This window comes from Bombyx mandarina, chromosome 05 (assembly GCF_030267445.1).
Source record: "Bombyx mandarina strain Sakado chromosome 05, ASM3026744v2".
NCBI lineage: Eukaryota > Metazoa > Arthropoda > Insecta > Lepidoptera > Bombycidae > Bombyx > Bombyx mandarina.
In genome coordinates, this window is record NC_143212.1 from 13,676,965 (window position 1) to 13,696,766 (window position 19,802).

General features: G+C 37.3%; 1 protein-coding gene across 4 annotated transcripts in view; it reads right to left on the minus strand.

Annotated features, from left to right (window-relative positions):
• Nucleotides 1-19,802, minus strand: part of kcc (solute carrier family 12 member kcc) — a 468,256-nt gene that overhangs the window by 420,932 nt on the left and 27,522 nt on the right. For all 4 annotated transcript variants that reach the window (XM_089727869.1, XM_089727865.1, XM_089727868.1 and 1 more), the window contains exon 2: nucleotides 15,977-16,234. In XM_089727869.1, the coding sequence (XP_089583995.1) occupies nucleotides 15,977-16,097 (121 nt within the window). In that variant the 5' untranslated portion in view covers nucleotides 16,098-16,234. The remainder of the gene's footprint in view (nucleotides 1-15,976; nucleotides 16,235-19,802) is intronic.

Consider the following 19,802-nt stretch of genomic DNA (forward strand, 5'->3'; position numbering starts at 1 on the left):
TACCGAAGCCTCTAGACACACGACATTACCACAGGCATCTCGAAGTGAAAGCTGCCGCCAGCCAACCTTGAGGCATGAGGCAGAAATCTCTTTATTATACAATACCTTAAATCAGAACCTACGACTGCTTCGCGGCAGAAATAGGCAGTTAGTTGATACATATTTGTGTGGACTCACCACGCCCCTACGACTGCTTCGCGGCAGAAATAGGCAGCTAGTTGGTACATATAGACCACGCCCCATACTACCAGCACAATTAGGTACGCAAATCATATTTTTACGGGTTTCTAATAAAAAACATTCAGAAAGTTTATTTGATTTAGAAACAATTTTTTACGGTAGCTTGGACCTCCCTATGGTACCCCCTTACTTTATCGCCAAGGAACGGCGCGACAATGCCCTTGACATTGTTCATGTCGATCAGCGATCGCATGCCGCACTCCATAGGTATGTTAAAATCGTATTATATAATAGCTACGATAAAAAAATTACCAGAATTACGTGAGACTTTTTTTTAATCGCCTTTGTAGACAGACGCGCATTCGGCCCACCTGACGGCAAGTGGTTACCGTCACTCGTGGACGACAGCAATGCCAGGGCACAGCCAGGTCCAGGTGGTAGGACCTCTTGTGAGTCCGCGCGGGTGGGTACCACCACCCTGCCTATTTCTGCCGTGAAGCAGTAATGCGTTTCGGTTTGAAGGGCGGGGCAGCCGGTATTAATATACTGAGACCTTAGAACTTATATCTCAAGGTGGGTGGCGCATTTACGTCGTAGATGTCTATGGGCTCCCGTAACCACTTAACATCAGGTGGGCTGTGAGCTCGTCCACCCATCTAAGCAATATAAAAAAAAGTCGCTGCCTAGCGTTACATTTTAGGTAGTACGTACAGATCTACTCCTGCTAACCATTTCTACTCAAATAAAGTGAAAGAGGCTGCTCAACTTTATACAAGAGTTCAATGTGAGCTGCATGAGATTAACGGCGAACGTACCGCTTTAAGCTTTCTACTGGTAGTAGGACCACTTGTGAGTCCGCGCGGGTAGGCACCACCGCCCTGCCTATTTCTGCCGTGAAGCAGTAATGCGTTTCGGTTTGAAGGGTAAGGCAGCCGTTGTAACTATATTTCACACCTTAGAACTTATATATCAAGGTAGGTGGCGCATTTACGATGTAGATGTCTATAGGCTCCAGTAACCACTTAAAATCAGGTGGGCTGTGAGCTCGTCCACCCATCTAAGCAATAAAAATAATCGGTTGTCTGTAAAGTCGGTTTGCTGACGATAGTTGAACGTGACAACGTCATAAGAAAATACGCCTCAGAGCGAGGTAACGCCGCATGAGTCATGTTTTTTCGTGCGTGAATTATAAGACGTTGTCACGTCAAAAAAAAGGCGAAATGATTCCTGTATAACTCAAATAGACTACAATCGTACCAACTTCGTAACGATTGCAATCAAATTAATTTTTCGCAAAGTCCATTACATGAAATTTATAATTCCATTTAATCATTTTCTGTCAAAGCAAAACGAACCCTAACATGCGAAGAAAAATAAGAAAATCTTTTGAAACGATAATCCTTTTTCATTGTATCGAGAATTCTAAAAAGAGATGAAAGTTTCATTCAAAAGGTACAGTATTATACAGAATACAAAGGATATCATAAGAACGAACACTGATAGAGTAAGGGTTTTTAAGCAATTAGTTATGCTTTGTCCGTATACAATTATCTCGTTCTAGTTTCATTTCAATTAGGGTTGCCTAATTTATGGCTTTTATGTCAAATTTATTACTTTTTCAACGATTAAAATTCAGTGGTAATATATTTTGCTAATGAACATATTTACATTTAATCTAAGCATAGGGATCCGTTATGATATGTAAGATATTAATATATTAAATACATTTGTTTTAAATATATATTTTTACGAACCGCTTTAACTGGTGGTAGGACCTCTTGTGAGTCCGCGCGGGTAGGTACCACCACCCGGCCTATTTCTGCCGTGAAGTAGTAATGCGTTTCGGTTTGAAGGGCGGGGCAGCCGTTGTAACTATATTTGAGACCTTAGAACTTATATATCACGGAGGGTGGCGCATTTACGTCGTAGATGTCTATGGGCTCCAGTAGCCACTTAAGTAAAGGTGAGCTGTGAGCTCGTCCACACATCTAAGCAATAAAAAAAAACCTTAATGGTGGTCTCCATTGCGTTTGTTATTATTTAATTTTATTAATAGTGAGTTGATCCGAAAGTTGACAACACTATTATTTTTCTCAGTACTCGCTCATGACATTTCGTATGTTGAAAGTCAATAGGTGCCTGCGTATAAGCCGTTGGATCGATATTAGCTCATTTCCAAAATCGCAGTATCCTTTAATGATTGGTTTTGTTTTTTCGTTTAAAAAAAATTTGATGTCCAAGCATTTGCTGAATTTGTTTCGCCAATTCGAAGTAAATTAGTAAAGCCAATTGAACATTTTAAAATCATATTTCACTAGATTTGAATAGTTGTTTCGGTCGTAGGGAACCTAAGCATTAAAATAAACTTAGGTAACATTTATTCTCACCGCTCACGTTCGAGTCCCAATCATGCACGCACGAAATATGAACAGACTTTCATATCTATACATATAAATAAAATTGGAGTGTCCGTTTGTGATATTGAAATAAACGCTTTTTACTACATGCATATGAATATGTATACAGTGCATACACTAAAATAACATTTTTTACAATTTTTGTGTGTCTGTCTGGCTATTTGTCTGTCTGTTTGTTCCGGCTCATCTCTGGAACGGCTGGACTGATTTTGACGATATTTTCACTGATAGATAGCGTATGATATAAAGAGTTAACTTAGGCAACTTTTTTTAGACTAGCTTTGCCCCGTGGCGTCACCCGCGGTACGGCAATAACCGCATAGCTGGACTCAGCTATCGTAATCATTAATAAATTTTAATGTTTCCGAAGCGAAGCGAGGGCGGGTCGCTACTTAAAAATAAATATGATAGAATTTTATGTTGAACTAAGTAGTGAATTATATTCTTTTATTCGAAATCCCAGCGCAGTAGAAGTCTCGTAGGATTTGACGCCGAAGAACTCCCTTTCGAGCCACCGTGGGGATAGAGTGGGAGGAGAGAATGGCTGCTAACGGAGCTCGTCACCTTATAAACGCCAACCTTAGTTGAGCTCTGTTTCATCACAGGCTCGAGCGTGGCCAATTGGTTTCCATCGATTCACCTCCGAATTTTTCCACATACTCCGATATCTCGTTCTCATAGGCCGATAATATCAACCTCATCGACCTCACGTTTCAAGGTTAGCAGCAGCATTAACGTTATTATATAGCTCCCTCGACCACAAACAGGAAAGTCTGAGTTCATCTTCCGTTTACCTAAAGAGATATAAAAAGAAAATCTAAATAACATCGAACGCGACCTAGCCGTGAGAACACGATTCGATCGTATAAATAGAAGTGCGCTGCATTGAACAGGAATATCGATATTCCACACGAATGTACTTGACCTTGTTAATTTTTTACTACTTATTATTCTATTGAATGACTTGTTTGAACGACACAAGGCGAAGATCGACTTTACCAGAAAAACTTATATGATAGTCGTTTGTTTAGATATTATTTTTTATTAATTTTAATAAGCGCGGTTTGCTTTTCAGGATATTATCAAAATAACCCTCCTACTCATATCTGTTCATAAAAAATATTTATAACTACTGATACTATGCAGCCCACGCTTTTTTTACAGTAAAATCTGTTTTCTTACACTATTTTTAATTCAAATTTAGTAAAGTTTATTTTTTATATTTTAGTTGGATTTTCTATAAAAGCGTATTTTGTTAGTTTTTTTAAACTACATATATTTATTTTTCATTTTTTAGTTAAATTTAATTTTTTTTTTTTAATATGGTATCGCCGTCGGTCCTTAATAAGTATACTAAATTTCGAGTTAATCCGACGTTTTGAGGGGGGTCGAAATCATGTTCAAAGATTCCGTTACATACTAACATACATTCGTCTGAAGCTAATAAAAGCCTATTAAAATACAGGATTACAAAAACGACTTTCTCGGGATACTAGTTAAAAAGCTAATTTTGTACCTTGAGGAATACTAATGCCTGTTATCAACTACTATAACTCGCTATGAACTTCTGATCTACTTGTTTACATAATAATAAATTTAATTGAGAACACCACACGATGTGACGCCCACCTTAGGCGCAAGCTTTCCTTCATTTTTTTCCTACTTTTTATTTTTATTGCTTTGATGGTTGGACGAACTCACAGCCCACCTGGTTGCTAAGTGGTTACTGGAGTCCATAGACATCCACACCGTAAACGCGCCACCCACCTTGAGATATAAGTTCTAAGGTCTCAGTAAAATTACAACGGCTGCCCCACCCTTCAAACCGAAACGCATTACTGCTTTACGGCAGAAATAGGCAGGGTGGTGGTACCTACCCGTGCGGACTCACAAGTGGTCCTACCACCAGTAAAAACTTCCGATCTCCTTGTTTACCTAATAATAAATTTGCAAGCTTTCCTTTATGACTGACTTCATCACGTAGATTTAAAGCTTCGAAAGCGAATTAATTTAGACAAAATAAAAACCCTAAATCAACATCCTGACATTTATGTAGAGACGATTGACGTCACATCACCGGTTTACTTACATTAAATATTATTAAGACTAAGATTACTCAAAGCCGAGGCTAATACCACGAAACGAGAAATATTTACATAACAACCATCTAAATATACGAGCAAATACAGTTTCACAAGAACACACGTACTATTTATGTTTTACGGTACTTCGGAAGACGAATCACTTGTCTTTTTTTTATTATAGAAAGGTTACTGGTGGTCCGGAGGCATTTCCAGTTTCACGAGGACAGGTGGGCGAGCAAAGGCTCAGCCAGGAGGGGTGAGATTTGCTAACAACTGCCCGAGCGCCTCCGAAGGAGACCTAACAACTCAAGAGCAATTGCTTCGCGACTGAATCTACTACCGGATCGGAAACGCGACCCACTGTGAAGATCCAGCGAGAAACTCAGCGGGCTGATGCATGGGTTAGGTTGCACGTCGACCTCTTTATCGAGTTCGACGAGCACGGTTACCGTGGTCCCTAAGCCTGCTCCCAGTGTTAGTGTTAGAGCTGAAGGCAAACTAATGCAAAGGTTATTGGATCTGATGGATCCGTAAGGACGTGTCTAGGGCATCGACGGTGACTGGCTCCTGCATGATCAGGATTCGGGGAGTAGTCAGCGGCAGCAACGATAAGGCGATTATCATGACGCATAGCCTTATCGAAGTACCGTTCCGACGCTGACTTCATGTATTTCTAGATTGATTCAAGGCCCAGGTCGTCGTGTAGGTCAACGTTCCTCACGAACCACGGAGCCCCGACGGCTAACCTGCAAAAGCGGAATTGTAGGGATTGTAGGGTGTCTATGTGTATGCGGGCCGCGTGAGCGAACACTTGTCGTTCTCCACTTCCATTACTTATAATTTAATTCTGATGAGGAAAGTGTAATGTGTAATTGGATGAAACTTGCACTTATTTCTTTATAAAAATATTGTCTGACAGTATGTAAGAGCCACTGAAATTTGTATCGGTTACTCCCGATGAACGATTGAAAGCTACCTCTATAAGCCTCTGCTTCCTTCTCTCTACGCTTTATTAGTTTCAAAGAAATATATAAATGCTAGATAGCATTTTTTTTATAAGTTTTTTGAATTTGAAGGTTTAATTCAATTCAGATTTTAATCTAGTAATGAGCACTGATTTTATGTTGTGAGCTCTGACAATCGCTGAAAAGGTGCGGAACTTAAGCTCGTCTGTGCAAAAAACTTGAACCCTGGTGAAGGATTTAGCAATATTTTAGATTAATTAAATGAGTTGCTATCATTGAGACAGCTTTTAATGAAATTTACATAAATCTTAGTTAGCACAATATTCAAACAACTCTGTTAGTTATTAGAAACTTCTTTCATTGCATGTATGGGTGGACGAGTTCACAGCCCACTTGGTGTTAAGTGGTCACCAGAGCCCATACACATCTACAACGTAAATGCTGCCACCCACCTAGAGATATAAGTTCTAAGGTCTCAGTATAGTTACAACAGCTGCCCCACCCTTCAAACCGAAACGCATTAACTGTTTCACGGTATATATAGGCAGGGTGGTGGTACCTACCCGTCCGTACTTAAAAGAGGTCCTACTACCAATAATACCTACTACGGGATTCCATTTATTCATTTAAATAAGATTTATATGTATTGAAATGGGTATTGTTATGAACAATGCCCGTGTTACGGTTGATAAGGGGCTGTCAAATCATATACTACTAGCTCATAATACACCCGCATTGGCGAATGGTTCTATTGTGAGCTTGGTCCTGTTTTGATACATATTATACATACTGAGTCTATATTTGATAGAAACCACTGTTGTGCAAATTTGATATCAATTGTTCATAACAATTTCATACAATAATATATTTAATAAATTATATTAAATAATTCTCGATAACAAGCATTTTTTTGTCCCTTTTCTAGAAATATCGATTTCTGGTCTATAAATGTAGAATAAATTGTATAAAGAAATATGTTTAATAGTATCTTAAAGTCGTATATGTCTATTGAATATAGCGGAAAATAAAAAGAAAGGCTTTCTTTGAAATGTTAAGTAAATTGATACACAACGAAAATCTTCTTTCTACACTTAATTAAGTTATAGTCGTCATCACCATCCTACCTACTTTTCTATGATTTTAAAATAAATTAATTATCATAGAAGTGGTCGTACTGAGCTTTGAGGAATTTTATTAAATTAGCGGATGTTATAAACGCATCTGTTATATACATGTCTATTATAAGAGCTCACAGGCTGAACCAACAAAGCGTCCATGAGCATAAAATGATTATATATTATGTAGATAGTCTTGATCTTATTTTGGCGGCTAATAATAAGAGGCTAATCATAAGATGTTGAATGTCAATTCTATTAAAAAAATATGTATTGTTTGTGTGCGTGAGTGCGTATGTGTGTACGTGAGTGCGTATGTGTGTGCGTGTGCGTGTGTGTGTGTGTGTGTGTGTTTGTGTGTGTGCGTGTGCGTGTTTGTTTATGTAGGGGTGTGCGAAACGCGTGTGCTATTTTTTAAATTATATTAAATTTTTCACAAAACTTTTTTTTTTTTTATGCTTAAAAAAAAATTTACTTCAAACGGCGCGTAACGCAAACAGCTTAATAATATTATGTACTTATGGATGTCCTTGTACATATCAGTATCCTCGAAATCGAACAACGCAACGTGCACGACAAAAGCGCTCAATATTTGGTTCGGTGATCAAAGTGTCGTTGCACAAAGAGAGAATGTCCAGTAATTGGTGCTAGATTGATAGGACTCAGTTAATATAGCAATTAATCTTGTTTTTTTACAAATATTGGTTTTAGTAGATTTTGCGATTACTCAGACCTATTTTCCATCATACTCAAAACTTCAGAAACTAGTTAATAATTAAATTAATTACGTAATGACATGATATGGTATATGGGCTTATACGAGATTGCGTATAACATTTTCATGAAAATTAAACGTCACAGTATGTTTTATAATACAGTTCACAGACACTTCCCCAGATTTAGATGTTTGAGCACGCAAAATACATATATTATCCTAAATTAAATCATATATTGTCGGTTGTTCGATTTTGACATCGTTCAGATCTTAAAATTTATTTATTCTTATTTCTGGATTTCTCTTCGAGTTAGTCAAAAGATACTTATTTTTAAACTAATTTAAATTTCATAAAACATGTATTATTGGATTTTAGAATATTCTTTTAAATTTTAAACTAACTACATACTCTATAAGATGAATAATGGTAACAAAAAATAAAAGGCTTTTTTATTTTGTGTTTATTATTTACTTATTGTTCGGAAATCACTGTTACTACTGTTGTATCTCGATATCATTCAAAATGACGTTGTAATACAAACAGACGTTCAATCTCCTAACTGAAGTACCTGCCTATAGATAGATGTATAGACAATTATACATTAACGGAGTTATTGCGTCACAAATAAAATGAGCCTTTGAAAATCCTCAAAATGCTTCGACTGGACTACGCCGATAATGCCTAGTCGTTACTAATATAAGTAACAGGGTGTATGTTAAGCTTACGTCGGCATCGGAGTTACGGCACCGTTTACGTATCTATTTCTCCGGCGAAGTTATTAACCCACAGACATAGTCCACTGAGTTTCTCGCCGGATCTTCTCAGTGGGTCGCGTTTCCGATCCGGTGGTAGATTCTGCGAAGCACTGTTCTTGCTAGAGTCAGTGTTAGTAACTCTCCGGTTGAGTCCCGTGAGCTCACCTACAAACGTTAGGGTGAAGCTGAAATAGCCTCTCAAGGCTATCAGGTCATAGGTAGAAGAAAAAGAAAGTCAAAGGAGTCGTGGTATCCGGTTTGCCAACCAAGCTCGCCTTAATCAACACTATTAGGTATTGTAAGAGACGCCGGACCATCGGTCATCGGTTCCACTGCCCTCCACGTCCCCTGTACTTGCTAGACCCGCTGAACCAAGCCAAGCGTTAGTCAGGGACCACCGGCTTCCATCACCCGTTGTTCCTTACCATAACGACAAAGTGCATAGTCACAACTCACTGTATCCTTAAGCCTAAATTTTGAAATTCAGCTTTGGAAACTGAATCTAATTACGCGTCTGCATCGTGCAGTGTAGGTAAAACTCGAGCTTTCCAGTTTGAAAGCTTCAAACTAGAGCTTCGCGCTACAGGAGTTTTTTCTAAAAGGGGTTTTGCAAACGAACTACGTTTCAACAGTGAAACGTAAAATTCTTTTTAGCCAAAGTTTAATTAAAGTTTTAACGTAGAAACCTCGAGTGATGTCGATTATTTTTTAGCTTCAATCATTTCTGAAAACAAGTTTGACGTCAGTCGCAATGCTGTTACTGCAAAAACATTCATATAATGTGCCAGTGTGAATCACAATGCTATTTTTTTTTTGTTAGGTGGGTGGACGAACTCACAGCCCACCTGGTGCTAAGTGGTTACTAGAGCCCATAGACATCTACAACGTAAATGCGCCACCCACCTTGAGATGTAACTTCTAAGGTCTCAGTATAGTTACAACGGCTACCCCACCATTCAAACCGAAACACATTACTGTTTCACGGCAGAAATTGGCAGGGTGGTGGTACCTACCCGTGCGGATTATTATTGTCTAATTATAATTGCATAAGTTGATAAGAAATGCTATGCAATAGCTTTACCGCGCCAGTCCCCGAGTGCCACACGTGTTTTTTAGCTTGTTGACTAGATTATTCATTTGCTTAGCTAGACCATAAACAATTCTCGTTTTATAACCTTTATATTTTGAAATCCGCTATGAAAAGTAAATATTATGGACAGTGAACTTCTGACAATCAGCTGATTTTAAGTGCTAACTACCCACCTAAAAGATATAAAAAGTATTAAACGAATATTTTTAGTTCAACGTATTGAATTTCTGATTTTGGAAAACTCACATATTTGGTAAACTAGATTGGATGATCAACTCATTCAAGTGAACCGTACTATGAAGAAATACTTCAAATAAAACACACATTCCGCGACTCAAAACAGATGCATCGATGGAAAAACAATTCCAACTAGTTTCAAATAAAGACTGTTTTCGTGTGCGACTGCTAACCAATAATGTCATAAGTCAACAACAGCAAGCTTGTCGACAATAAAGCCTAGTTGTTTACAAAACCCATACAAACACAGCGTCTACAAACATATTGTACAGTACGTTGTCGAATATATTTTTATTAACGTGGCGTGATTGTTAGTAAATATTTATTATTATTATTTATTATTATTATTATACCGGAATTTAAAATTAGGTCACTTTCGCGGCAATCTATATATTAATACGTGAAGCAAAAACTTTGTATCCCTTTTTACGAAAATTGCGCGGACGGAGGGGTATGAAATTTTCCACACTTATAGAGAATTTAAAGAAGAAGTGCACAATGCTAATATTTTTTTAAATAATGCATAAAATATACTTTAAATCAATAAAGAAAACATTATACACACTACATTCTATGTATTTGACGTACACACGCATACTATTTATTGTCAAACTTTTGTTCTTGACGTCTGTTGTCAAATTGAGAATAGATTAAAGATTGTTTGTCTTTATTAATATTTTATTATAGTGTAGCTTTGGCGAAATTTATGATTATAGAAGTATAAAATACAATCATAATAGTGTACAAACCTACAATTCCAATTAATTATAGTCGAATTGAATATGCAGTAGTCGCTGCAGGACATCTAGTTTCTTTTAATGACACAAGAAACATACTTAAAGAGAACAAAGCTTAAGAAAATACATACAAAAAATACAATACGACCACAAACACAGAGCAGGTCTAAAAAATATGTTTTTTTTTTTATTATATCATTGTTCCAAACCCAAATAATCCGAATCGAGCACCCGTGGTACAGTAGTTGTCAGGGTTACTATTCACGAAATCTACCACTCAGCCAGTCTTAAGAAGCTCATAGACACTACAACACGATCTCACACAAAAATAAACTTGTCCTACCAAACGAGGGTTTCAAAGTACATTGATTATTTGGCCAGAGAAACCGAACCGAACAAGAAATGTTTTCAAGCCGCATATTCCCAAAACACGCTCTAACGTCAACAACGATGCTGCCAATTTAAGCTGAATTCAAATTCTAGTTACGGAAATAATCAGAACACGTTTAAACGGTTATGTTAGCGGAAATCGATGTCTCGAGTACATCACTTCGGCTTCGAATATTCACTCCTCATATCCGCTACGAGATGATAAGCAAAAGATAAACTTAGATCAGCATTTATGCTGTCTATTAATAAATGCTAGTTGCCGTAAAATTAATTAGAAATATATTTTTAAAGTTTTTTATGCCATTAAAATAGGCTGGCTGGGCTGGCAAGTTCATGACCCAGTAGTGGATACCATAGCGCCATCCATCTCTCGAAGGGTACATAACAGCGAACAATTCGAAGCAGAAATTGGCAAAATGGGGAGTTGTTTGGTGCGCGGTAGGACTCTAAAAATATCCTTGGGCCCACGGTCTGCTCCCAGCATCTGCAAATCGTCAAGCCCTACCTATTCCGCGTGTCCCCTAGGCGCGTGTATCCCTCGTAAGATGATCCGAAGCCTGCCCGATGAAGAAAAATGTGGTAATGGTTGGTAAAAAACGGTTGGTAATATCTACCCTATCGTTTTCTTTTAAGCCTAGGAAGTAGAAATGATCATAAATATAGTACAATAGCATATATATCTTTTATGTTATTTTAGCTAAAATATCAGGTTAGAATCTCATGAGCTCATCTACAAGCTCGGTGAAGCAGATATAGCCCCTCAAGGTTACCAGCACAGGTAGGAAAATTTCGTTTATTGCTTTATAAGCAGACAAATCATTTCAATGACACCCTGCGCCTCAACGATTTTGGGAATCTTGACATTTCATGTTCGAATTCAAACTAACAGATCTACTCCGTATTTGCTGGGCAATGCTGACGAACTTGACTATTTATTACTGGCAGCCAAAGAGCCACAGCGAAACAAAATTTTTGGCAAATCCTTTACAGCGGAAGGAATCCTTCCATAGTTTAATTCGGGGGAAGTTTGAGGTAAAAATGTATTTTAGATAAGTTATTCTTCTAATTCGTAATATCTAATATTCATAATATAAGTCGTCGTGGCCTAAAGGATAAGACATCCGGTGCATTCGTATGTAGCGATGCACCGGTGTTCGAATCCCGCAGGCGGGTACCAATTTTTCTAATGAAATACGTACTTAACAAATATTCATGATTGACTTTCACGGTGAAGGAATAACATCGTGTAATAAAAATCAAACCCGCAAAATTATAATTTGCGTAATCACTGGTGGTAGGACCTCTTGTGAGTCCGTACGGGTAGGTACCACCACCCCGCCTATTTCTGCCGTGAAGCAGTAATGCGTTTCGGTTTGACGGGTGGGGTAGCCGTTGTAACTATACTGAGACCTTAGAACTTATATCTCAAGGTAGGTGGCGCATTTACATTGTAGATGTCTATGGGCTCCAGTAACCACTTAACACCAGGTGGGCTGTGAGCTCGTCCACCCATCTAAGCAATAAAAAAAAATAAAAAAAAATTACTGCTGGCTCAAAAAATCTGTCAATTCAATGATATTACTCATAGACAAGTAATTAATAATGTATGAATAATTAAAAAACTCCGGTATGAAAATACGTCTTGTTTTTCAAACACAACCATATTTATGTTTGGATTACTTTGATTTGCAAAACAAATGTTCAACAAACAAATTATGCAAATAAACATGCTAAAGTAATGAAAACATTCGTAAAACGAATGTGGGCGATCTGAATCAATCCTGATTGGTATTATTGTCGTGATGGATAAACTAGACTATGAAATTTGCAATTGTTTCTTTGTTACTTGGATCCAATTTTACATAAACTATTTAAGTGCATTCTAGGCAACGGTGGAAGTTGCGTCTTTCATAAATAAAATTACAAACATATATTGGTTTCTCAACTTCAAATTCTTTAACATCACTTTATGACTACCTATTCTACTTAGTTCTAGACTATTCTATTTAGTATTATTATCGAATGATGAGCAATTTTATATTTTTGCCAAGATTTCCACTGCTAAACGTCGTCGCGTGACGGCCACCGTTGTTTTCAAACAGGTACAATGATATGGCGCCCCTTTTAATTGCCATCCGACAGTTTTAAAAGTTCTCTCGCTCAAATCAAAGATTTTATTTCTAAATAAAAATTAAAAACAGAGACAAAAAAAGAGATACTCCTTCGAATATTCAGTGGTAGGATATACCTCCGTGCCCACCTATTTCTGTGGTCAAGCATTCACACGTTTCACAAGAGTACGCCGGTCGTTATTACTAAAGATGTTAAGTCTATAGACTTACTCAAAACCAAGGTAGGCGGTAATAACATAAAACAAGTCTATTGTCTCTTGTAAAACGTATTTCTTCGTTGGTGACATCAGCGCTTAACAAATATCAACAGATAATATGGTTAGGTAAGTTCGAAAATGTAGAAACGAACACTCTTAATAACCCAAAGGTTTAATGATTTTATTTTTTGTTAAAAACTCAGCATCCATATTAATTATTGAAAAACTTGGTCGCTACAATAAGACTAGGTGCGGCCATTGCTTCATCAATGGCTTCTATAAATTCATTTTAGTTTACTTTGACTTATGTAATCGAGCTGTGAAGGGAGCAACTGCCGAAACAGAAAGGGGGGTAGGGTACTTTAATATAACTACTGCACCACCGTGTGAGTCAGTTATAGAAATAAAAGTCATCGATGTTGTACCCTAACATGTCGGTCTGGGGACCGGCGAGGGGACCTAAGAAGACCACGTGCAAGCTGCTCTGCACGCGTTTTACGCAAGAGCATCCGGGTGATGGAAGGCCGGCTATCCATGACCGAGAGGGCTGGTGGTCGTGGCGCCGACAACCGCAAGTCCGGCGTCCCGAGAGGGAGGGTGATGGGAGAGATGTGCTCTAAACTAAACACTTCACTTTCCCCCCTTGCCTTTTCATGAGTTCTGTCTCATGTGAGGTTTGGACGTTGGTTGTTGAGCGACAGGAGGTTTTAGTCGGTTCGACTCCGACATAATCCGCCCGCCGTCCCCAGTGGAGGGCGGAAGTCCGGCGATTTCCTCCTGACCAAAAAAAAAAAAAAACACCTCCAACCACACTTAATTAGGTAAAAGATTAGTGCTACACCATTATTCCTACCTAGCACTGCTCAATAGAAACGCTACTTAGTTATTAACAATTTAATTTTACATTAAAATCTATTTCGAAGCGACGCTCACACAAACAACTTGTCAAAGTGGAAACTGTGAAATGGCAAAGTTCGTGAATTTCGTAGTTCAAACACAGATTATCAATTTAAATTTCTATTGTATTAGTACGATTGTGTTTCGTGTATTGTTTTATTAATACAGGCTATTGATTTACAATAATAATAATAAGGAGGTTTCTCACTCTGGAGTCCTAACCACTGTTGGCTTGTGTCGTAGGCACCGCCATCAGCGGCAATCTATTTTTATATAGTGTTTTTTTTAAAATTATATTTTCAATAATATATTTTTAAAAATATTATGTAATTAATAAGATTTTAAATAAATATGAATAAATAATAATATAATAATAATCTAACATGTAGCGAAGTCCGGGTTGGATTCCCATCAGGAATATTTAAAAAAGTATATAATATAAATATGTATATAGTACATTTGATAATCACAGCGGTGGTCTAAAATATCACCACCACGTTTCCTATTCCCATGAGTGTCGTAATAGGCTGTGGCGTTTTCTCATAAACCAGGCAATCACCAACTGGCATTCACTGGCACTGGGGCGTACTTGGAACTTGGCATGTACCAACATCCTATCTATTTCTGTCGCGAAACAATCATGCGTTTCAACTTAAAGGCTGGCCTAATAATAGCCATTTTACAGTATAATTGAGACTTCGGCCTCATGTGGCGGCATTCATGTTGTGATGTCCATGGTCTCCGATAGCTACTTTACACTGGGTAGTTCTTAAGCTCCTTCACCTATCTGTACGTTAAAAACTAGATATGCCCTGCGGTTGCGCCGGCTTTGAATTTGAAATTCAGAAACAAATGAAAAACGTTGCATTTTCCCGAGTTAAAGAGTTTCTCGTGAAAACATCCGCTCCATCAACTACAAATCGATTTGTTAGATCCATTGGTACGTAATATCACGAGCCAGCGAGCACACTGTCGTATTTACTGTACACACAGCCCTCTTAGCTCAAGTCGTAACATTTACCAACAAAAAAAGTATCCTATTTACTAATCTAGGCTACAAGCTGTTTTTGTGTGAAATTTTAGACAAATTAATTGGGCTATATATATTTGTTATCTTTGTAGACAGACGAGCATACGGCCCACCTGATGGTAAGTGGTTACCAACGCTCATGGACGACAGTAATGCCAGGGTCACAGCCAAGTCGCTGCCTACCATTTAGCAATATCTAAATATACAAATTTTCAAATTTATAATTTATGTAAGTATAGATAATTATTAATACTAGTGATCCCGCAGTAGTCGAAATTCGACTATAATTAATTGAAATTATAAGATTGATTATTATATTATTATATAATACCTACTTCTTTAATCACAGATTTCGCCAAGACTACACTTTAAACAAATATTAACAAAGACAAACAATATTTAGTCTATTTTCAATTTGACCATAGACTTTATGCAATAAGAAAAGTTTGACAATAAACAAATAGTAGGCATGCGTGTGTGTCAAATACATGGTAGTGTGTGTAATGTTTTCTTTATTGATTTAATGTATCTTTTATGCACTATTTAAAAAAAATATTAGCACTGTGCACTCCTTCTCTATATTCTCTATAAGTGTGGGAAATTTCATACTCCTCCGTCCGCGCAATTTTCGTAAAAAGGGATACAAAGTTTTTGCTTCACGTATTAATATATAGACTACATAGTTTAGGTATCGATAAATAGATCGTTACTAGTATGCATTCATGGTTTGCGTAAACTTTTTCTTATCTCGTATCTGTTTCTGATACGATACCGGTAGATCCACCTATTATTAAAAAGTTACCAAATTCCATTTACATACCTAACAATTGACCTTGAGGTCAAAGTTACAATTGACCTAACAATTGACCTTGAGGTCAAAGTTTCAACTGAACTGTACAACAGTGGTGACGGGCGGGATCCATCTAACCGAAACGCACATTTAATGAGCACAGGCAATCAAGAAATAATTTTATCTAACATAAAAAAAAAAACTTAAAGACTACCCACATAAATTTAAATTAGGAAAAACTTACCTGAAGTGGACAGAAGTTTTCCCTTTTGCTCGGCGTCAGCCTCGGCACAGGTCGCTCCGTAGTTTTTGAAAGTTTTCCCTTTGGGGTCATCGAACTTCGTCACTTTAAATCTTTCCGACATTTCGAACACTGATGAACTCACACTTTTGTACACTTACACCGATTTCATAACACTAATCGATATTTTTGTTAAATTACACTAGGAACTTCGTTTTTAGTTCTTGCCACCGAGCAGTGGAACCGCGCGCAAATGGTTTTCTGTAAAAGAAAAAAAAAACAATTTAAGAGAACGAAATCGATTTTTTTTTACTTTAAATTGGCGCGAAACGGGCCGGTATTCAAAATTTGAGTTAAATAAGAATGCTTGAGTTAACTGATAATTGAGTCGTCTATTATCAAAGGTGGCAATCTGTGCATTTGGACAAAAAAATGTTGTTGATATGTCAATACAGATTGATTTGAATATAATCGTCTCCTTCAAAGAATACGGTTCAAAACCTGCATTAAATAAAGGTTAATACTTAACCTGTTATTTATCTAAGATGTCGTTCAGAAGAGTTTTGTGACTGCCAATGGAATACAAAGTCAATAATTCGTTTTTCTGATTTACCAATAATCGTCCAAAAGTCACATTGCCGGCTTTGATAATAGTCGACTCAATTATGTTATAGGCTAAATTCCTTATCATTAAACTGCAAAAAGGAACTTTTTTTTTTATTGCCTAGATGGGTGGACGAGCTCACGGCCAATCTGGTGTTAAGTGGTTACCGGAACCCATAGACATATACAACGTAAATGCCGCCACCCACCCTGAGACATGAGTTGTAAGGGTCCCACTTTTATCAGTATAACGGCTGCCCCGCCCTTCAAGCCGAAACGTATTACTGCTTCACGGCAGAAATATACAGGGTGGTGGTACCTACCCGTGCGGACTCAAAAGACATCCACCAGTAATGTTGTGTGTTTCAAGATAATATATGTATAGTATTAAAACCTAAGAACAGTATTCGCGAGTCGTAAACACGTGGTAGCACCGATGTTAGTATTCGAAACGTCGGGAAAAATACGCAAGAAAAGTAGTTTTCGTTAAACGTATTTTCCCTCTTCCCTAAATCAATTAGCTCGAAAACTCATATATTTTCTCTGAGTGAACCGGAGCGGGGTTAGCCTACGTAAACATAAACAAATTAGTGCTGATAGGCAAAAATTAAATTTGAGTTAAAATGGACACTTTCAATCTTAGCGGACAATAAATGGTGTTTTTTATGTTACAATTTCTACTTGTGTATGTATGTCTACTTTATAAATAAACTTGCTTTTGCCCGCGACTCCGTTCGCGTGGAATACTTACCTTGGCATAACGCTATAGTTTACCCCCACTTCATTTACGTAGAAGGTAATAATATTAGAAATTATAATATAGAATGTTAAGGAGCTATTTAAACCCCTATTTTCAAACATTGTTTATTGGTGGTCCACTTGTATTGGCCTTACCGTGATGCTATATAGCCTATAGCCTTCTTCAATAAATGAGCTATCTAACACTGAAAGAATTTTTCAAATCGGAACAGTACTTCCTGAGATTAGCGCGTTCAAACAAACAAACTCTTCAGCTTTATAATATTAGTATAGATATACTCTTTAAGTATAAATTCTGTCTACTCTATAATAGTAACAGGTGTAGACAGGTGTAGAGAAATGAGCGTCTACAAGTTAACGAAAAAAAATTTCAGAGACAGAAAGGAAAGATATGAGATAGAGCAAGGGAGAGACACTTTGCATGTTGCCGTTTGACCTTCAACGTATTTGGAGTTCTGCTGCTGCTCCTATACTTTTTCTTGCGAATAGAATGTTTTAAGCATTTAAAAATGAGGGTCTGCTTTCTTATCACTCATCTGCGGACCTAGTTCGATTTTCGTTGAGTTTGACTTCACCGCAGTCTTCAATTTCGTTTTTTCCCCAGATCCTTCAAAAATATTTTCGATCTTTAATTACTACAATAAAAATGTCCGATTCAACATTGCTATTTCACACTTTGATAGCATTGTGTCTTCTTGAAAAGCAGTAATGCTTACAATGCTTTTTCATAGACTATTTATTACCTTCTCATAGGCTTACATCAACCAAACAATTAAAGTAGTTCGCGTATGGCCAATATCAAATAACAATAGCACATCGTATAAAATATTCAGATTAGTCAGTACAATAACACTCATGATAACCCAAAATATCAGAAATCTGTCACTTATTATAATAGATGATTAAAGAAAGTGACACTCTTAAAGAATGTGATGACAGTTGATTTGAAACCCGATGACGTCTGAAAGTAATAAAAACATATACGAGGACAAATTCCTTTCCGTACACTTAGCGAGGGCGCCTAGCCTGCCTGTAGGATTAAATAAAAATTCCTGCTTATCCTTTCAACGGGGAGAGCGAGACGACATACAACAGAATTCCACATATTTGTGTTTCTAGAAGTTTCATTTGGAATGTTATAATAAAAGAATTTGAAACGTTGTTAACGGTAAAACGACGACTGCGACGAACCAAAGAAAGCTAAGAATATAGTAATAACATCCAACAACTACATAATATAACTCTGATGAAGATAAATCATCGAATCCAATTGTAAAAAAGTCCACTAGGTACTGTACGGGTTTTCAAAACTTTATGAATCTGAAAACAAAACAATAGAAGGAGGATTTGATTAAATTGTTGAACGGGACAACTTTTCGTGGCAAGCGGTAAAATCTGATGATAAAATAATAGTCCCTCAACACGAGTAGGAATAAAAAGTGATTTTGATTTTATCTGTCATAGTCCCATTGAAGAGAACAGACTAGTTACAATACCAACAACTTGGTTCTGCAGTGACAGTGTCATGATGACAACTGGTCCCCAACATTAGGTCACGGGAATGGTTAACATTCAAACCCCAGGCAGAGTCAACATATGGGATATAATTTTCCGTTTAATCCCTACTTATTGATAGATTTTTAGTACAGTGTGCTTAGTGAGAGTTTTTTAACGTTCTCGATAGCGTGAACGTTATTTCAAATTAGTTTGCAGTTAGAACGTTTGCCTACGTTAGCCACTATGAGCGTTTCTCCAACAGCATACGAATTTGAGTTAACTTAAAGCAATCAGTTCAGTTTTCTCTTTCTCCGTTGAAAGCTAAGACAATTCCATCACATTATTACGAACAATCCACTTCGTACCGTCGAGACACCCACTTAACAGCAAATGTCAATATCTGAAAAACACTCTTGATGTGGGTTCGATCCTTATTTTGCGTGTGCGATACATTGTATTCAACGTTATTAAGGCTTTATATGCAAACAATAAGGATTGGTTTCCATTGTTAATTCGTCTACCATAAAATTTATCAAGTAGATTGTTAATTGAAAGATGGAAGTATTGCAGAGAGGCAAAAATTATCTGTGATGGAATGGTATGGTATAATGTTTTACTTGCAGTTTCGCGCAGATAGAGGTTTGACTAGCTGGTACCCAAATGGTACTAAATTCGATTCGACATTGCTTTTTTATTTCTGAACCATATAAATGTATTTTTCTTCTTCTCAGTCGTGTCACTCTTGACAGAGTGCTCGTGATCGTCATGTAGTGTTGGAAGGGGCAGACTTGATGCGTCTTACGATGTCGCGCCATCTCTCCCTGCTCGAGGCCATTCTACTGCACTCATTTAGGGGACCTCCCACTGCAGTTTTAATTTGGTCGGTCCACCGCATTGGTGGCCTAAATGTATAAATATTGTTAAAATACCATAAGTGTTTTTATGCAAACTAACAGGTGGCTTCCCGATA